Genomic DNA, 19,088 nt, shown 5'->3' with positions numbered 1-19,088 from the left:
TTACGCGGTTTTAAATATAGTAAAATATATATATTTTTAAATTAAAATATCACATTAGCCTTTTAAGTTTTATGTTTTTTGTGCTATTATATTCATAATATTGATTTGAAGAATAAGATGAAGGCTATTGAGTGGTGATTTGTTTGTGGGAGCGGGTATCGATAAGAGTTCGAAAGATTGCGCAGTGATTTCATATTTTCTTACTGATTACAGTAGTAAGAATGATGTTGCATTATTTATTTTCGTGTATATTCTCTCAATAATTTCTTTTTATTTTATATTTTATATGAATTTTTTTATTAGCGTAAGTTTATAAAAGATAGTAAAATATATATATATTTTTAAAAAATAAATATTACAATTTTTATCTATCTATTTATCTGTCTATTTGTTTATCTATCGGTCTATTTGCGGCTTCTAACAAAGCCATAAGTAACTATTTTGAATCAAAAGAAATTATAAAATGTTATATTAAGAAAATGAATAGATTAAAAAATTCATAAAAAGATTGCTCTGTTGTATTTTAGCTTCTTGTTTATACACGTAATGTACAAGAATTCATATTTTGTAGCCAATCATCTATTGCTATGTGGGTAATAGTTTATCAATAAGATTCTATAATACCATTCCTAAGCTTATATCATATACAATTTTTTAGAAATTGGAGTTGCGCATCTTCAGTATCAATAAGTACGGTGGACACTTAATTAGTTCCTTTGTTAATCCTACTTGATTCTTAGGGGGGGAGGGGGATTTTAAGATTGCGTGAAAATTCTATTTGGATTCAATAAATTAAAACTGTATCAAAAAATATATATATTCAAAACTCAACTATAAATTATAAAAAAACGATTGAATAATTAGTAACTTCACCCAATTATGACCAACTCTTCTTGGTCTTGAAAAATTAAGTCCATATCAAAATAATATTATAATATGATAAATAAATCTAAAATATTACAAATACAAAACAAATAAACTCATATCATCAGTAAAGTTAAGTATCTAGTAATCTTTCTTTGATAGAATCATCACTAAAATGAAGAAAAAAAAGATATTACAAAAAATAAAGAATAAAAAACAGTTAAATACATACATGTGCTCCATTTTAAAATTTCCTGCAAAATACAAAGAAAAAAAAGCTCATTACAAATGAAACAAATTACCACTAACATTAAAAATTTAGTAACATCGTCACGACAAATGAAAAAAAAAAAAAGAGAAAGAGAAAGGTACTATCGGAAATGAAAAAGAAAATAACAAAAACACATATCTTTAGACTTTATCCGTTTTGCATCTATGTATGCATATATATAGCTATAGAATATGAATGATTTATAACTCCATTTATAAATTAGAAATACTTTATTCTTCATAAATATGATGAATTAGTATGAAAAAATTGTAATGGCCAATAAATATGGTTTATGAAAGGTTGTAACGGTAATAATCATTGATAAGATTAATTTTTTCATTAATTTATGAATATTATATTAATTTAGTGATAAAAAAATGAGATAAAAACTAAAAAAATTGACAAAGACGTTTTGGCTGCTGAGTAATTAATTACTCCTATTTAATGTGATCTTTTAATTCATTGAAGTTTTTATTTTAGAAAAAAACTCAGATTTTATTTTAATTAAAAAGATAAAATAGATAATTGCAAATGCTGGTCATTGGAGGCTGCCACATCATCGATTCTAGACTTAAATTTATGTATATATATAGATTGTCTAAGCCTTCTCAAACACCTTTATCCTACTCTTAATAAGCCTTGTTATTCTTGTTACATTTATTGTGTATCCAAAAGAGAGAATAGATTAAAAATATTGTCGATGAGATATTGTATTAATTAAAAGTGAATAGATATGGTATAGATATAGGAACTATACTTCACATGATTTGTTCAAGACAAACTTCAAGAAATTATCTAGAACATCTTTGTAATCTAAAGGGACTTGACTACGATTCATATTAAATCTTAATAGTATAAAATATTTAATATCATCTACTTTCTAAGTGTTATTCATGCATTAGCTATTGTTATCCTAGGCAGTTGGCTTATTCCTAATTCAATAGAAAGAGAAAATCAAAGAAGAAATCAATTCATATTTAAGACTCAAATTCAAATATTTTAATTAAAAAAATATTTATCACTCCACAATAAAATATAACCAATATCTGTTTAATATCATTCATAAGTTTTACTTTAATCCGTTGGCATTTTGTGTCCTTGGGATGGGCCATCTAGTCTAGTCAATAAGCACAATCGTTTTCTCCCTATAAAAATATGTGGTCCTCTTCACCGCCTTTATATGAACACTTTAAAGTTTGTCTATTATTCGTTGCACCTCAAAAATTAAATCAACACTTGTTCCCAATTACTCTAACTTTCCACTTTATTCAATCTTTCATTTTATAAATGATAATTAAAAGCCTATCAATAAACGATAATTACGAAGTATCAACGAAGATCTTGATCATAATCATTCAAATCTCAATCATTAAGTCGGTTTGTTTTCAAGGTTTGATTTTTAATTATTAAGTGATATTTGTTTTACTTATTTTACAATTATTTAATGAGTATAGATAAACTCAAATGATTAATATCTATAACAAAATTTTAATATCATTACATTTTTTATTTATATTCTTTACAGAAATCATCATTCACAACTACTTCATCTATTTCACCGAGAATTATTATCACTATCAATCACTACTTCATCTATTTCACCCAGAATTATTATCACTATCAATCACGACCATCTATCATCCACAAACCACCATTCTCACTTCTCAACTCAATCATATATAATCACCAATCATCAAAATCAATCGTCGTAATCATTAACCATCATTTATAATCATCATCAACAATTATTATTACATTCATTAATCATTATTGATAAACATTAATCTATATTAATATAAATAATTGCCATCTCATCCACTAATGTCATTAGCTATTAATATCATTTTTCTATTAATTATCAACCGTATCATAAAAAATCATAAATAATTACTAGATCAACCATTATACCATAATATATTAATCATAACCACTATCATCACACCATCCAAAGTGAGTGACTCATTTTTATTACTGTTTCTTTCCAACAATAATTGTTTATTATTGACTTAACATAAAAAATTAAAAAATAATAAATAATACAGATAACTTTACCAAATCATCCCTATTAATATAAGTCATCTAAATATTAAAAATAAATACTCCAATATTTAATAGCAAGATAAAATAAACACAAATCAACAAATTATTCAATTTAATAAATTGAACCTCCCAAAATATTATATAGTGAGCCAATAAAAATGTATGATGGAGTATAATTTATGTTGTTCCACATGATTTAGGGGCAGGAATAAATTCTGGTGAGTAAAGTAGTTAGGCAAGTAGAGATTTATAATATATTCCATTCCACCTTCTCTCCAACAACAAGGTAGGAAGTGAGGATGATGATGGAGGAACGAGAACTTGATTATTTACTAGTCCCTTTTGGGATTGCCATTTTCCTATCATATCATGCCTGGCTTCTCACCCTCATTATTCGCAATCCAAGAAGAACTGTCATCGGAATCAATTCTGAGTCTCGCCATCACTGGGTCCTCTCCATTATGACCGTTAGTCTCCATTCTCTACTCTATTTTCTTTTTTCTACTTCAGCAGCGGAGGTTTATGCTGGGTTAGGGGTATTAGGGTTACCGGCCAAAAGATGGATAAAATTATCGTTTCCAGACTTACTGCACTCTAACAAGTTTCTCTTTAACCACAATTTTAGCATTCTGAATTGAGTTACTTCACATTCAAATCACCGAGTTTTAAACCCTTTTTGGGATTTCTCTGCTATAAAAACAAATTATACTCCAAGCTGACCATCTGGATTAATTATTATCTCCATTAATATAGAAATGCTAAAAATGAGCAAATTGCAAGTTTAAAAAGTGGGAAAGTACTTGATATAAAAGTTTAGTTTGCAAAGTGAAAAATTCAGCAGCTGCCGAATATGAAGCTGATGAGAAAGATAGTTATGACTAAATTTGCTGTTGAAAGAGTTTTGCTCTGATTCTCTGGCACGGGCTCTTTACTTTTGACGCTGTACCTGTGTTAGATTCTTCAAAAATATGTTACTTCTGATGAATTTGACATGTACCCATGGACATATTTGAAGAATCCGAGCAAAATATGTTACTTCCTAGCGCTATTTAGGAGCAACTTGGTAGGAACTATCATAGTGTACTCTCTGCCAAAAGGAAGAAGTGGAGTATGAGAATCTAAAATGAGAAGAAAAAATAAATCAGCGTCTGGTTTGCAGAACTTATCAGACACAGATATATAATGTCAATTAACTTAGTTTAATCTTATAAGATCTCAATCATCTTAATGTTTTTCTTCATGTCCAAGGTTTGCATTTCCATTAATGTTTCGTGCTTATGTGCTATATATCGAGAAGCATATTATTAGTGTTCTGTTCTGGTAGAGGTACAATCCATAGCAATTGACAGTCAGTTATGTGATTTCAATTGACTTTGAGGTAACTGTATCCAGGATCCAATAAAGAATGGAGTTCTGGCAGTTCAAACAATACGGAACAACATTATGGCATCTACACTTTTGGCAACAACTGCAATTACGCTCAGCTCAATCATTAGTGTATTTGTGAGCAACAAATCAAGCTATACGCACTCTGAGCTACTGTATGGGAATAAAACATCTATGATGTCTTCTATAAAGTTTTTTACCATCTTGCTTTGCTTTCTGGTTGCATTTCTCTGCAATGTTCAATCTATCAGGTACTACGCTCATGTTAGCTTCTTAGCTACTGTGCCTACCTTCAAAGAAAGATCTGATTCTATAGAGTATGTTGCAAGGAATTTGAACCGAGGGAGCATGTTTTGGTCACTTGGACTACGAGCATTTTATTTGTCATTTCCTCTCTTCCTTTGGATATTTGGTCCCATACCCATGTTTGTAGGTTGCTGTGTAATGTCGATTGTTCTCTACTTCTTGGATACCACTACAAGTTTTACAAGGGATCTCCACTGTCAATCTATAAGAGAGAAAAGAAAGGAAACTGATGTAGATGCGTAAATCATCCACTTTAGAAGTTGTTATGACATAACTAGTTCACTGAGGGCTAAGTTGATTGGACTCTCCAAAAATGTTGCCCAGATCCTTCAAAAATACACTAGTTTTAAAGGATCTGACATGCACCCGTTGATATTTTTAAAGAGTCCAAGCAACATAGACTGAGGGTGCATTCAGAGTGTAGCCTGTAATACTTGAGTGTTTTATTTGGAAGATAGCTTGTTTCTTTGTGACTTAAGTTTCACCCTTTGGTTTCTGTATAAAATTTATCTTCAAGTGGTTTCCACTTCATTATATATACATTATTAATTTTGCTTTCCCTGTACCTGAAGAAGGAATATTATCCAGTGATTTATTGCATGTTTTCTCTTGATGACTTTATGTGTGAGGGTACAGAAACATGTTACAATGCTTGCAGTACTACTTAAAATAAGGCATAATATCCAATAATTTAATACATAAATAATTAACCTAAACATAACTATATCTTAATAAAATAACAAATTAAATTCTTCATAACTAATCCCTATAATACTGATATCTACGACTCTAGTCAGTAACCCAACAACCCCTAAAGGATCACTAACTTGACTCGTTTGGGAATTTTCCCTAGTAGTTGTCGTCGAGCCCGTCCTCTCGATTGAGCATCATATTTGTAAGGATCAATTATGAATATTTCAAGCGCTACACTATTTTCAATAAGGTAAGTTGTAAGTATCATGTCAGCAAAACCACCAACGTAACCACTATATTTGACTTCTTTGAGATGTTGATGGGGACACTTTTTCCGTATAACTTTTTTTTTGGAGATCGTTGTTTTAGCCCACTCAAGCTGAAAAGGAAAAACAAAGGGTAAGTAAAATATAACTAGTATGAAGCCAAGGAAAACATATTTTCCAAACATAATTGCAATTGAGTTTAATTTATACATATACCAATTGCGAACACAATTTCTTATTCCATACATACATTATATACATGTGATTGTTAAAAAAAAAGGGGTTTATAATCTATATCTATATTGCTTTAAAGGCATAAAAAAATGTCATTTTTTAAAAAATAAATAAATTAGTATTTGATTATTTTTAAGTAAAAAAATATAAAATTGGACATAATATAAAAGGAAAGAGAACAAGGTTTTTTTTAGTGAAGGTTAATAGTCATTATAATTGGCATATGTTAAAACAATACGGAAGAAAAGGATAAAAATATGAGTAATAAATACAAAAATTGGTGTTGGTTAATATAACAAGGAAAACACAAATTTTTAACATGAGTATTAAACTCCTAATATTTAGTAATTATTAGTTTGGATTTAGTTTATTTGAACCCATGTTATTTTAATATGTCATATATATTAAAAACAAAAAAGGTATTTATGAAAAATTACATAAAGAATAAACTCATACGTACCTCAATATGCAGTTTTGGTAAATATGGAGATGCTTCGATTAGTTGAGTAATACCAAGTAGGGAAACATCTTCCATGCCTGAGAGTTTCAACACAAGCACTTAGAGATTGTTGAACTTTGGTAAAGCATGATCAAGAAAATAAAAATCCTGGAATAATCAAACAAATTAAAAATTACAAGAGTAAAATCAAGCTTTCTTTATATATTCTAGCTCTGTGGAATACATTAATATATAATTGATTACCATCCCCATATGACCAAATTCAAGTGAAAGTGTCCTCAGTCGAGTGAAATAGGTTGTAAACGTATGAACAAGTTCACATATCACTGCTTGAGTCATCTTGAAATCAGCAGTAAGAAGTGAAGTAACATTCTCGAGAAACAAATCAGATTTCCATCCTATATATTTAAAAGAGACAAGATTGACGTTATGGATCTTGATGAAATCTAAATTAATGCAATAACATAGTTCCAAATCTTTCAAGTTGAAGCATGATGGTCCAACAATTTCCAGGTGAGTCAATAGTAGTGATTGATGAATAGATAGTTTCTCAAGAAGGGGACAGTTGAAGATGAAAAAGTTGACCACCCGATTATAAACATCAACGTTATTGAAAGCCAAAACTTTGAGACTAACAAATGGCGATAAATTTGATCTATGACTTGAGATGGACTTAGATGGAAAGGTATATCGCCTATGCTCGTATTTACTGAGTGATAAGTCTAGTTGAAAGATTTCAACCTTTTTCTTTGATGATACAAAGTTGAGACATTTACTAATTACACGCTTAAAATGCTTATGAAAAGGAAAAGAGAGAGTGAATTCTTCTAAGTGAGCACCCTTGAGGAAATCCAAAACATTATTAATCAAATTGATATGCTTCATCCCTTCCTTTCTGCATAACCTTGGATAATGACATATCTTCCATGTAATAAACTGTGAAATGTCGAAATTGAGACGTGTGACATACATCCAGAGATAGTGCCATTGAGTTGAAAGGGAACTTGTTTGGACTGCTTCTCTAATTGTTAATTGAGACAGAATTGATACAATAACTTCATCTGGCAATTGGCTAAGCCTGTCCTCCATTGATATCAAAATTGATTAATGTGAAGGATTTTATTGAAACGAACACAACTTTGTTTTCTTTACAGCCTTAATTCAATTTGGCCAATTGGTAGCTGTGTTGTGGTTTATATAGATTTTCAAACCAAATTTGAGTTGTTTATGGGTTTTCTGTATCAAACCCAATTGAATTAGGATTTAGTTTTTATTATTAGTTTCTAAATTTGCTGTATCAAACCCAGACTCAATTGGATTTGGTTTTTTTAATAATTTAGACGCCCGCTTCTGTATCAAAACCCAATTGGATTTGGATATGGTTTTTATTTCCTTTTTTTATTTATTTAAGTTTTCTAAACATAATATCTTACTTTGCTTAAAACAGACAAATATCCATTGAACTTAGAGAAGGTAAATAATTAGGCTAGGAACTTAGATATTATTATCGACGACGCGCGAACTAACAATTAATCTTACTAGCAAGTAATATTCTTCTCAAACACAAACTGGACAAGCAAATAAATCGTTGCACTAATTAAACAGTGAAAAGGGAAAATAAAGATATTTTTGACACAATATGGGCATAAGGATCATTATGAGTGATATGGGAGGTCCAATCAAAACATATTAACTCATAAAGAAATGGACATTGAACTTAACTCAACCTCAAAAGTTAACTCAACAGGTGAGGATTTCCCAAGATCATATAAAAAGACCAATTGTACGACTCAACACCCTCTCACGCCCAAGACTGAACACCAGTAAACCATGAATTGACATGGTCTAGCCCTGATACCGTCGTAAAAAAAATGATTGTGGACCAAACTCAGCCCTAAAAGCTAGCTCAAGAGGTAAGAACTGTCCAAGACCATATAAATAGACCGATTTCTACTCGTCCGGCCGGACACTATGGTTACAAAAAAAATATATTTAAAAATGGTACAAAGGGAGTACCTTTTCATGTGGCGGACCAGGACAGACCCAATTTCCACCAACCCAATCAAGATGAAACCTCAAGTCATGTTCAGAAAATTTAATGGATATCTGTCTGTGTTAATAACAATAGTTGTAGGTGAAAAATCTGCTAGTTTTTCATCTCCCGGACATTGTCAATCCAAGTCAAATCAACTGTTGCCTGCGAAATTAATATATGTACATAAAAATTTACCTTATATATACCTGCGTTACATCTTACATCATGTGATAAACTTATGAGTTATGTGTTACTATTAACTATTAAGCTTGCAAAGAAGATTCAATACGTTTAACTTTATTTGAAGTAATTCTTTAAGAATCCCAGTTCTCTTTTGTCCACTTCAAAGATATTTCAGAAACTTAATTTTTAAGCTATGGAATCAAGTTCTTTATATTCTTCTGTCTCAACCCTCAAAACTCGAATTTGAACAAACTAGAAATCATTACCCACTATTATACATCAGTATAACTTACGAGTATCTAACAAGCAGTCATATTTATCATCAGCTCGCAGATCCATCCAAGCATCAACGTCCATCGAAAACTTCTGACCAAGCTTCCTTATGTCTTGTTTCACTCCATGGTATCCATGAAACTTTAAACCCCTCAGCACAAGCTTATCTTTTGGTGTGTCCATGTGACCTGTCACTAAATGCTCTTAAAAATTGCAAAAAGAAGCTGGTAATGTAATCAATTATGTTCCAGCAATTTGTTCTTAAGCAAATTTCAACAACCGTGACTTGATATTTGATAAGAGAATGAACCTTGTTTCTAACTAAAATTCAAAAGCTAGCACGTGAGGTGAGGATAGCCCTAAATCATATAAGGAGTCAAATAATCTATATTACTATCGATGTGGGAACTCGTTATTAGAACTTGAACCCCCTCTTCACTATAGTATAACAGAACAATCAATTAATAACAGAAAACTAAAATGGCGTCTTATTTCTCCAACTATCCTCCTCTCTCTACCCCTCTAGCCCAACCAAAAGATAGATTAAAAAGTAAAAGAAAAGAAAGAAATCATAATTGTGGGCTGCCTGATCGCTTTGCTATTGATGTTTTTTCTGGTATTTTTTATGTGCATTGCAAGTCGGCTCAAGAGAAATTAAAAATCAAACATTAGAAAACTCCAAGATAGAGTGCTCTGTGGCCACAACAATATAATGTTAAGTACAAAATTCCAGAAATACCCTTGGTCATCCATGAGCTTGAAGAGCTAAATCTGCCCGGCATCGTCTTTGGTACACTTGCCAGCAGTAAATAACAATATTAGAGTACATCCATGTGTTCCTTCTTGTTATGATTGTACTCATGTTCTAATGAAACTCATAATTGACACAATGGGAAGCAATTAAAGTATCATTAAACTCTACAGCCAGCATTAACATCGCTAGGTTGGATATATGAATTTTATATTACTAATATAAATGGTACTATGAAAATGTTGGAAAATTATATGCATAGCGGAAGCATACTAGAATCTTTACAGCTTACATGAATAATAGATAACCAATACCGTTTATGCTAAACCACATAATCATGCTAGATCACATAAACATACTGAAATTTAATTCGATAAATACCTCTTGAAGCGTGAACATCAGATACCTTCAAGCGAATCCCCAAGATAGACAAAGTTCAAGTAAATCTACAAGATAGTTATGGTCTTCTACAGTGATCCCAAGTTCACATCTGAACTCTCTCAATACTTGATGGGCAAGTATGAATAGAAATCTAATTAATCTTTTTCTAGGTTAGGAGAATCTCTATTTATAGATATTTCTTCCCCAATCCAAAAAGGAGAAGAAAACACACGCCTACTCCTTTTCCCCTAAGAAATAGGGTTCTGAGTTCTAGTTAAATATGGGCACTGGAGGGACCACATAATTAACTACTGAGGCTTTCTATTATGGAAATAATTCCAAATAATTAATTTGAATTATTCTTACCATGATAAATTACAAATCATTCCACTAGAAATTCATAATTGCACTCCTCTATTTATATTTTGTAATTCCCCATTAAACACTTATGTAATTCCCCATGTTAAGATTTCAGATACTAATCAATAAATTAAATTACTGACAAATTTAACTTAATGATTAATTTCCTTTAGAGCACTACTTAACTTATTTTATGTGTCGGATTCATAAATCCACTTGCAAGGTTTGACACGATGAAAACTTATAAGTTTCTCAAAAAGGCATATCAATCAATCTCTAAAACGAGACATGGATTCCATCAACTAACTTATTATTTCACCAATATATATTATTATCATCCAACTTACCAGGCATATTGACTCATCTTAGAATCTCACCTTTTAATAAATCAAACCGATAATTAATATATACAGATCATAATAGTTATATCAGGATTAAGAATATAACTACATTTAATAGTTTAGAGAATATGTTTTGTCAGTCAGTCAGTCTAAAACAACTATCTTTACTTGATCCATTCAATACATACAAAATACACTAGCACAAGAAGTTGGAACTATATCGTTCCCATAATCAAGATAAATTACATATAATCTTGTGCTACAATCGTACCGATGGCATGTTCAATTTCCATCCTAGATTGTGAACAAAAAACTTTATACTTATAAGAACCGATGATTTAATCCTTTGTGTATAAGCTAAAACTCTACACACTAAATCATCTACTATATAAGTAAACAGACACCATAAACAAATATATGATCTATTAAAATTGAGCAAATATTTATTCTATAATAAATATTATTTCTTAACACAAGGTTAATAGTATATAACCCAACAATCTCCCACTTAGACTTTTAACCTTCACAATTGTTATAATGTACTATAACTAAATGCATGGTTAATAGTATATACCCTAACAATCTCCCACTTAGATATTTAATCTTGAAAATGGTTAGAATACTAGGTCTAAACACATTATTAATAGTATATACCCTAATAGAAAAATCATCCGAAGTTATTATACGTGCATCCGATGTAAAGCATCCTTCGAAGCTGATATTTGCAAATCAACTAAGATTCAAAGATTCACAGCGCTTCTTCTTTCAAATATAAGATGGCTAAGAGCGCTTTCAGAATTTAGGACATTCACAAATAATAAATAAGCAGCAATAAGAATACAACAACAACAACATAACCATAAACATATGAAACATAAATCAATAAGACTACCCAAAAAATGACCAGTCTCAGATTATAATAGTTAGAGAGTAATACTAAAGCTAACCTTGTCACTTTACCCCAAGATGAATCACAAAATTAAAGTTTTGCCTAAATATATCTCAGCTCCTTTCACGGATAAGAGGCACAATAATTCAAAAAATGAGCTACCTTAGATCAAAAACGCGAAATACTGCATTTCGATAGTTGATACTCTACAAAGTCAACTTGATCGATCAACAAAGTTATAAGAAAAATAGAGTTTAAAATAACTCAGGAACACCTGATAGCAGAACAATGATCGAGGTGAAAAATAATTGTAAGAAAAAACAAAACTCACCGGAACACCTTTATACAGCATAGCATAAATACGAACCGGAGAAACTTCAAACCACACCCAAGAGCGAAGGTCTGAAATTGGAGAAAATAAAATAAAATACAGATCTTGAATGAGAGAGAATAGCAATTTGGTATTGAATTTTGGCATTTACGAATATGGAAAAGATGAAAACTCCACATACTAGTAACTTCAAAGAAATTTTTTATCCCAAGCTATTGTACTTGTCCTCTTTACCTACCAACTATGTGACCAAAGAAGCGAAGAAAAAACTTAAACTGAAAATCATAGTGTGTTTTGCTGAATCAAACATAGAAACAAAGGGTGATGAGGAACCCGAATATCAAACAAAAAAAATGACCAACATGCATTAAAATTTTGAATCATATCCCTAAGAAAAAGAAGTCGTCTAGTCAAACGGAAAGATATAAAACCCAATCCCTACTACATTCGAATCTAATTTAGTCTGGGCAGAAGTTCTCTGTTGACAATAGTTGCATCACATTTTAATCTTTCAATTGTCTGATCCAACTTTGAAATGAGAGTTAAAACTTCAATCCTAAACCTTAGGATAAAACCTCAAAAACCTTACATGCACTTTCTTTATGCAAAGAAGTAGAATCAGACAAATCAAGAACAGAGAGAAAAAGAAGAATGACAGAAGTAGAAGAAAATTAGGCAATGACAACTACAAGAGATCCTAAAATTGAAAATTAAAACCAAAATTCATCTAAAAGTGGCAGAACACTGTGGAATTAGACCAGAGCTTAAAAAAAGTGGCATGCTTGTAACATGTATTTGGTAGTTGAAGGAACGATAACTATCTAACGTCCTATGAAGAATCTCATCGTTTAATCTACCACATAAGCATAAACCTTCTTTAATAGTCATATGAAATGTAGCCATCCAACTACTATACACAGACATATTATGGGACTAGTTTCTAGACACGTGCGTTGCACATGTGTCCCATGTTAAGTAGTACTATAATTTTTTTAAATGATATAAATGATGCTAAAACATGTAAGTAATAAGTGACTAAATTTAGGAAAGGGTAATTGTTTGTAGCTAAACAGTCAATTGAATTGGTATAACATTTTTCTTATATAGTTCTCATATATCTTATACTCAGTGTGTCATTTTCCTTATTTTTTTAATATTTCAATAACATATAGTTTATAGGTAAACATAAGTAACATTGATTATGTTTGTAAATGTTTCATATCTTAAAGATTGTGTCTTATTTTTAAGAAACTATAGTCTCCTCCTTATTATATCCACATACATATCAAGATCTTATTTCCGAATAACAATTGTATTTCATAATGTAGAAATATTGATTAACATGTCTTCTTTAAGATGGATGATGTATTGCTGTCAATTTCACGGGGTACACTTGAAAAAATCATATTTATTTGTAATAGATAATTGCATGTACAACTTTCTTTGTTTGATTCAAGATTATGAATCCTTCATGTAAATTTTATATGAGAATATTAACTAAATTGTTTAAATATAAGAGTATTACGAAATATAACATAATCAATTCATATTCACAAACAAGCTAGAACTTAATACAAATGGTTGAAATAATCCATCTGACTTGGCAGCGCATCAGGGGTGCAGCTGACTAAAGTGGTGCAATTTTCTAAAGACAATGGCACAATCCTTGTTTATGATTATGCATATGCTATGTATAAATGTGATGACAGTCCAAAGCCCAATTTGAGATTACTGGACCCAAACACGTAAGTTTAGATCATGTTGTTTGGTCAACATTAAGCTTTACTTTGTTTTCTAGTGAAAGCTTCTGCTATCATTTGGTTGAACCCTATAGCATTTAACAATATAGTATAGATGACAAAACTCATAATGTTTGTATATCAGTTTGTTAGCAGTTAGTTATCGGCTACAACGATCCATCTACTTCTATTACTCTTTTTAATCCCATTACAACCATACCTCAATTACAAGCTTCTTAGAGTCGGCATATGCATTCTCACTATTCATTTCACTCTATTTAGACCTATTTCATTCTAGTATTTACTACTAATTTATGGATCTCAAACAATACAAGTTCTCTATATTTCCTAATGAGACACATCTTAACAACTAAAAAAATTCCTAGTGAATTGGCCTAATGTATGTTTATCTTCTTCATGACTAAGCATAATTCTAATGATATGACTATCATATCTCTTATGTACCTGATGATGCGATGGAGAAGGGAAGAGTTCACAATTGCAAGATAAGATCTGAAGCAAAGAAAACTAAATAAAAATGAGTAATTAGCATACACAAAGGCTAAGCATATACAAGAGAAAACTATAAAAAAGATAAGAAGTAAAAAATGATAATTAATTTACAATGTATATATAGAAAATGAAAATAACTATTCATATTCCAAAACTGAAGAGTCTATGCATTAGTTATACCATTCAATTAGTTAAATGATTAGAAAACTGAAAATATTTAATTTAATACGGAAAACTAACTAAATGCTTTGAAAACAGAAAATATTTAATTTAATATGGAAAACTAACTAAATATTTTGAAAACAGAAAATATGGTGCTGGAAAATGGGATTGAGCCATTGAAGAGACATAACTCAAAATTGATAAATAAAAATTTAACTTTTGAGTTGGATTAATAATTAATATACATAATTTATAATATTTTTATATAGTCTAGGGGTAAATTGGTAATCCAACTTTGTACTTTGGAGATTCCCACTTTTAGTAATATATGATGATGAAAAGAGCAAATTGTTCATTAAACTATATATGATGATTTGCATATGTTCATTATCTAAAGAGCTCTTTATATGTAAAAATTTTTACATTTTATTTTGATAACCATCAAACTGTATTAACACAATTGTAAATAATATTTGAACATAGAACATTAACATGAGTAACTAAATAATTATTTTCTACAATTATGAAACAACAGGTACCTATGTTGACGACCTTCGACTTGTTATTTCAAAATGATACTGAACAATTGCATATCTTTATGAATTCTCCTGTCCAAAAAAGATTATTCTACAAGTTAATAATGGATATATGCGATTAACTAAATCAAATGGAATGGAATTTTCATTTCATCTGGAAAACAATACATAATCATGACTAAACAAAACACAACAAATATATAAGTTAAATTTCAGCTCTTACAGACAAAATACCAAGCACCTTATGTGCATAATCCACTTCAAATTGGTATAAAATTCATTCAATTACAAAAATTAGTAACATGCATGTAAGAATTCTAGAAAGACATTATTCAAAAAGAATAGGGAAGCAACATATCACACAATTACAGATAAACAAAGTGCAATTTTCATTCAAACAAAATGCAAAGATTTTCATTCGTAATGAAAAATTAAGCAAAAAAAGAGAAAGAGGAACCCACCAGAAAATAAAAAGAACTTTATATATGTTGAATAATTATTAGAGAAAGAGGGAAAAAGCAAGTAGAGGAAGCTCAAAACTAAAAAAATGACTTTACAACATATATATGTTGAATAATTATTCGTAAAATGCCAATACTGCCCTTTTGTCCTACCACCAAAACTTTTACTTACAGGAAAAGGATTTTTTTTTGCAATAGGTGGTAACATAAAAATCACAACAACTCAAATAGTGTCCCCAAGAGATAAAGTATTGGGCTGTAAAAAAAAACAGAAAAAGAACCTAAAATATTCTTTGTCCACTTATTGGCTCCCAAAAACCCCTATCATATATCGATTGGATCCCAAATATCATTGTCATCCATCTTTGAGTCCAATATTGACCATTTTTATAGTGGACTATCATTTAAACAATTTAAATAAATTTTTTAAATACATACCGACTATCTATTGGATACAATTTAATTAATTAAATTCATTTATAAACTCATCCATTACTAATATACCTGACTCAAATTAACTACACCGGTCTAGATTAACTTCACCCACCTCAAATTACATTTAGCCCACTGATTAAAACAATTACACCCTTCACTCCCAACAATTCACTTCATCTTTCAACCTTCTTTCCTAACATATTCACCTACATTCTCAAAAATAACTACCTAAATATACACACATGTATCATCACCATAAAAAAAAACACCAAAACACTCATGATTTTTTATGGTGATACATGAGTATATTTAGGTAGTGTTTTTCAAGATTGTAGGCATTATATTGGGGAAGTAAGGTTGGAAGAGGAAGTAAAATGTCAGAAATGAAGGGTGTATTTGGTTTAATCGATGGGGTAAATGTAATTTGGGATGGGTGTAGTTAATTTGGGTCGGTATAGTTAACTTGAGTCGAGTGTAGTCAATTTGGGTCAGATATAGTTAAGTTGAGTCGAGTGTGGTCAATTTGGATCGGATATAATTAGTAATGAATGAGTTTATAAATTAATTTAAGAAATTAAATTGTAACCAATAGATGGTCGCCACATATTTTAAAAAATTATTTAAATGATAATCCACTATAAAAATGGTCAATATTGAACCCAAAGGTAGATGATTGGTAATTGGGAGCCAATAGGTGGATGATAAGGATATTTGAGAGCCAATAAGTGGATAGAGGCTAATTCCGTACCATTCCCAATAGTTAAAGAATATTTTAGGCCCCTTTCCATAAAAAAAATATGTCAATACTGCCTTTTCTCGTACCACCAAAACTTTTACTTATTATTTAAAAATATATATGGAAAAAGAAATAGATTTCTATTAACAAATTTTGTTCATCCCTTTGAACTTATTTCAATGCAATCCTTTTAGTTAGTTGGAATACTATTTAGTTTCTACAGCCTACTTACTAACTAAATTACTCAGTGAGAATATAGAGGCATAGTTGAAGTAGCTTAAAAGCGATTGGGAACAAGTTGTTTTGGAATTAATTATTTCAGAATAAGTTATTTTGGGATAAATTATTTCATCATATATATATAAGATAATTTATCTCATCACTAAAATATAAATGGTGTAATAAATAATTTCAGGACAACATAATAACTCAAATCAAACACAAACTAAAATAGTCTTACATTTTATACCTGAATTATTATACTTTATGTATCACACCAAAAAACTCTTACCACTAGTAAATGTATCCATACACACATATCAATTACTCTAAAAGATTTCATTCAATATTGAATTGTAAGTTCTGAGCGATCACTTCGTCTATAAATAAAGCCTAAGGGTGTGTTTTGTATGAAGGAAAATGTTTTCTTGGAAAACAATTGGATATCTAACTTATTTTCTCATGTTACGTTGGCAAGTAGAAATTTTTTTTTAATGTTTGGTTGGTGAATGAAAAATATTTTTCAGAAAATATCTTTTATTTTTGACTTGAGACTAAAAAGTACTCTTTAGGAACATAATTTCTTATCTAAAATCAACCCCGATAATTGATCTAGGACTCGACCTCGACACCGAAACTAGGACAAGACCCCGATAACCGTTCCAAAATCCGACCTTGAGATTTGACCCAGACTTTAGACCCAGGAATTTTTTTTTCAAAACAATTTTTAAAAAAAAAAAATTGACGGGGTCGCGGGGGGCTTGGAGGGAGGGTAGGGGTGGAGTTGGCGTAAATAATGAAAAAAATTATCCAAAACAATTTTTTCTTAATTTTTTTTTACGGAAATGGCCTGGGTGGGGTGGCAAGGGGAGGGGGAGGGGGGCTCACGACCTGAGCCTACACCCTGGACGTGGCCGGCACTAGAGAACCATTGTTGGTCCCAAGCGAACCCTCATCCTGGCTAACTACAAGCGGAAGACTAACTCAAGCATACATAAGCTTAGAACTGAATAAAATTCAATAAACTCATATACTCAATCTTTAAAATAATCTAAACAATACTCAATAGATAAACTCAGAGTTTGTAAAAACAACTCAAAGAAGATACATATTGAAAACTACTCAACTTTGTCTATCTATGAAGCCTTACTATTACAGAAGGATATCGAAATAAGACCCACGACATCTCAAAACTACTAACTGTAAGATAAAGGTGAAGTCTTCTGGAATATAAGAAGGCTCACCAAACTGCAAGTGGTATCAACGAAAATTCTGTTGATGACCTTGAATACCTGTATCTGCATCATAAAAGATGTAGGCCAAATGACATCAGTACATGAAATGTATGAGCATGTAAGGAGAATTCTAAAGCATAAATATAAGCTTGAACTGATGAAAAAGAAACATACTTACCTCTTCTCAACTCACTCAACTCAACTCAACTCAAAGAAACATCAACTCAACTCAGAGAAATAGGGCTCAACTCAATAATAAGATACTCAACCCTGTGAAACATAACTCAACTCAACTCAGAGAAATAGGGCTCAACTCAATAATAAGATACTCAACTCTGTGAAACATAACTCAACTCAACTCAGAGAAATATGGCTCAACTCAATAATAAGATACTCAACTCTATGAAACATAGTTCAACTCAACTCAGAGAAATGGGGCTTAACTCAACAATAAGATACTCAACTCTGGATACTCAAGGATAAAGCAACAATAAAAGATGCAATATATGGAAAGCTGTAAAACTATAGATAGCAACTCAATTGTATGTAAAAATACAATAATAACTCTTATTTGAGAGATTCTCTAACCGACAACCATCACTATGAGCTATGTGATGATACAACGTCTTGCCTACACTGTGAGAACTGTCTTATACCTTGTCGGGGTATAGAACTCCTCAACTAAGTGGATCCACTAGTCTATTCTTAAAAGCAATAAGGAATCATCTAAAAAGTATGACCCTTTCTACCCACGTTGGATACATGGTTTATAGGGGCTGTGAGTTTTCTGAACTCTCCTCCATATCGATGCTCAGTACTGCTCCCAAAATATAACTTAGCTCATATGTTTTTTTTAAAAACATTTTCCCATCCTCAACTTTGAGATTATTACTCAAAAGGTTTCTCTTAAAAGAGATAGTACTCAAAACTCCTCATGAACTCTTTTGAAAATCAGTGTTTCCTCTCATCTTAAATGCAAAAACATTTA

At 30.7% G+C, this 19,088-nt stretch overlaps 1 protein-coding gene across 1 annotated transcript; it reads left to right on the top strand.

Annotated features, from left to right (window-relative positions):
- The first annotated feature begins 3,379 nt into the window (after window positions 1–3,379).
- LOC125830307 (uncharacterized) lies at window positions 3,380–5,402 on the top strand. The gene is made up of 2 exons (XM_049509509.1): window positions 3,380–3,642; window positions 4,568–5,402. The coding sequence occupies exons 1-2, from the start codon at window positions 3,475–3,477 to the stop codon at window positions 5,108–5,110; spliced, it is 711 nt and encodes a 236-aa protein (XP_049365466.1). The 5' UTR covers window positions 3,380–3,474; the 3' UTR covers window positions 5,111–5,402.
- Window positions 5,403–19,088: the final 13,686 nt, after the last annotated feature.

The sequence above is a fragment of the Solanum verrucosum genome, unplaced genomic scaffold, assembly GCF_900185275.1.
Source record: "Solanum verrucosum unplaced genomic scaffold, falcon-dt-bn FXZP01000228.1, whole genome shotgun sequence".
NCBI classification, from domain to species: Eukaryota; Viridiplantae; Streptophyta; class Magnoliopsida; order Solanales; family Solanaceae; genus Solanum; species Solanum verrucosum.
Note: the sequence above shows the minus strand (reverse complement) of the source record. Positions and strands in the feature narration are given on the sequence as shown.

Coding starts and splice junctions, on each gene's coding strand:
- LOC125830307 (XM_049509509.1), top strand. CDS start 3,475: ATGATGATGGAGGAACGAGAACTTGATTATTTACTAGTCCCTTTTGGG. Junction 3,643..4,567: donor GGGTCCTCTCCATTATGACC/GTTAGTCTCCAT, acceptor AACTGTATCCAG/GATCCAATAAAGAATGGAGT.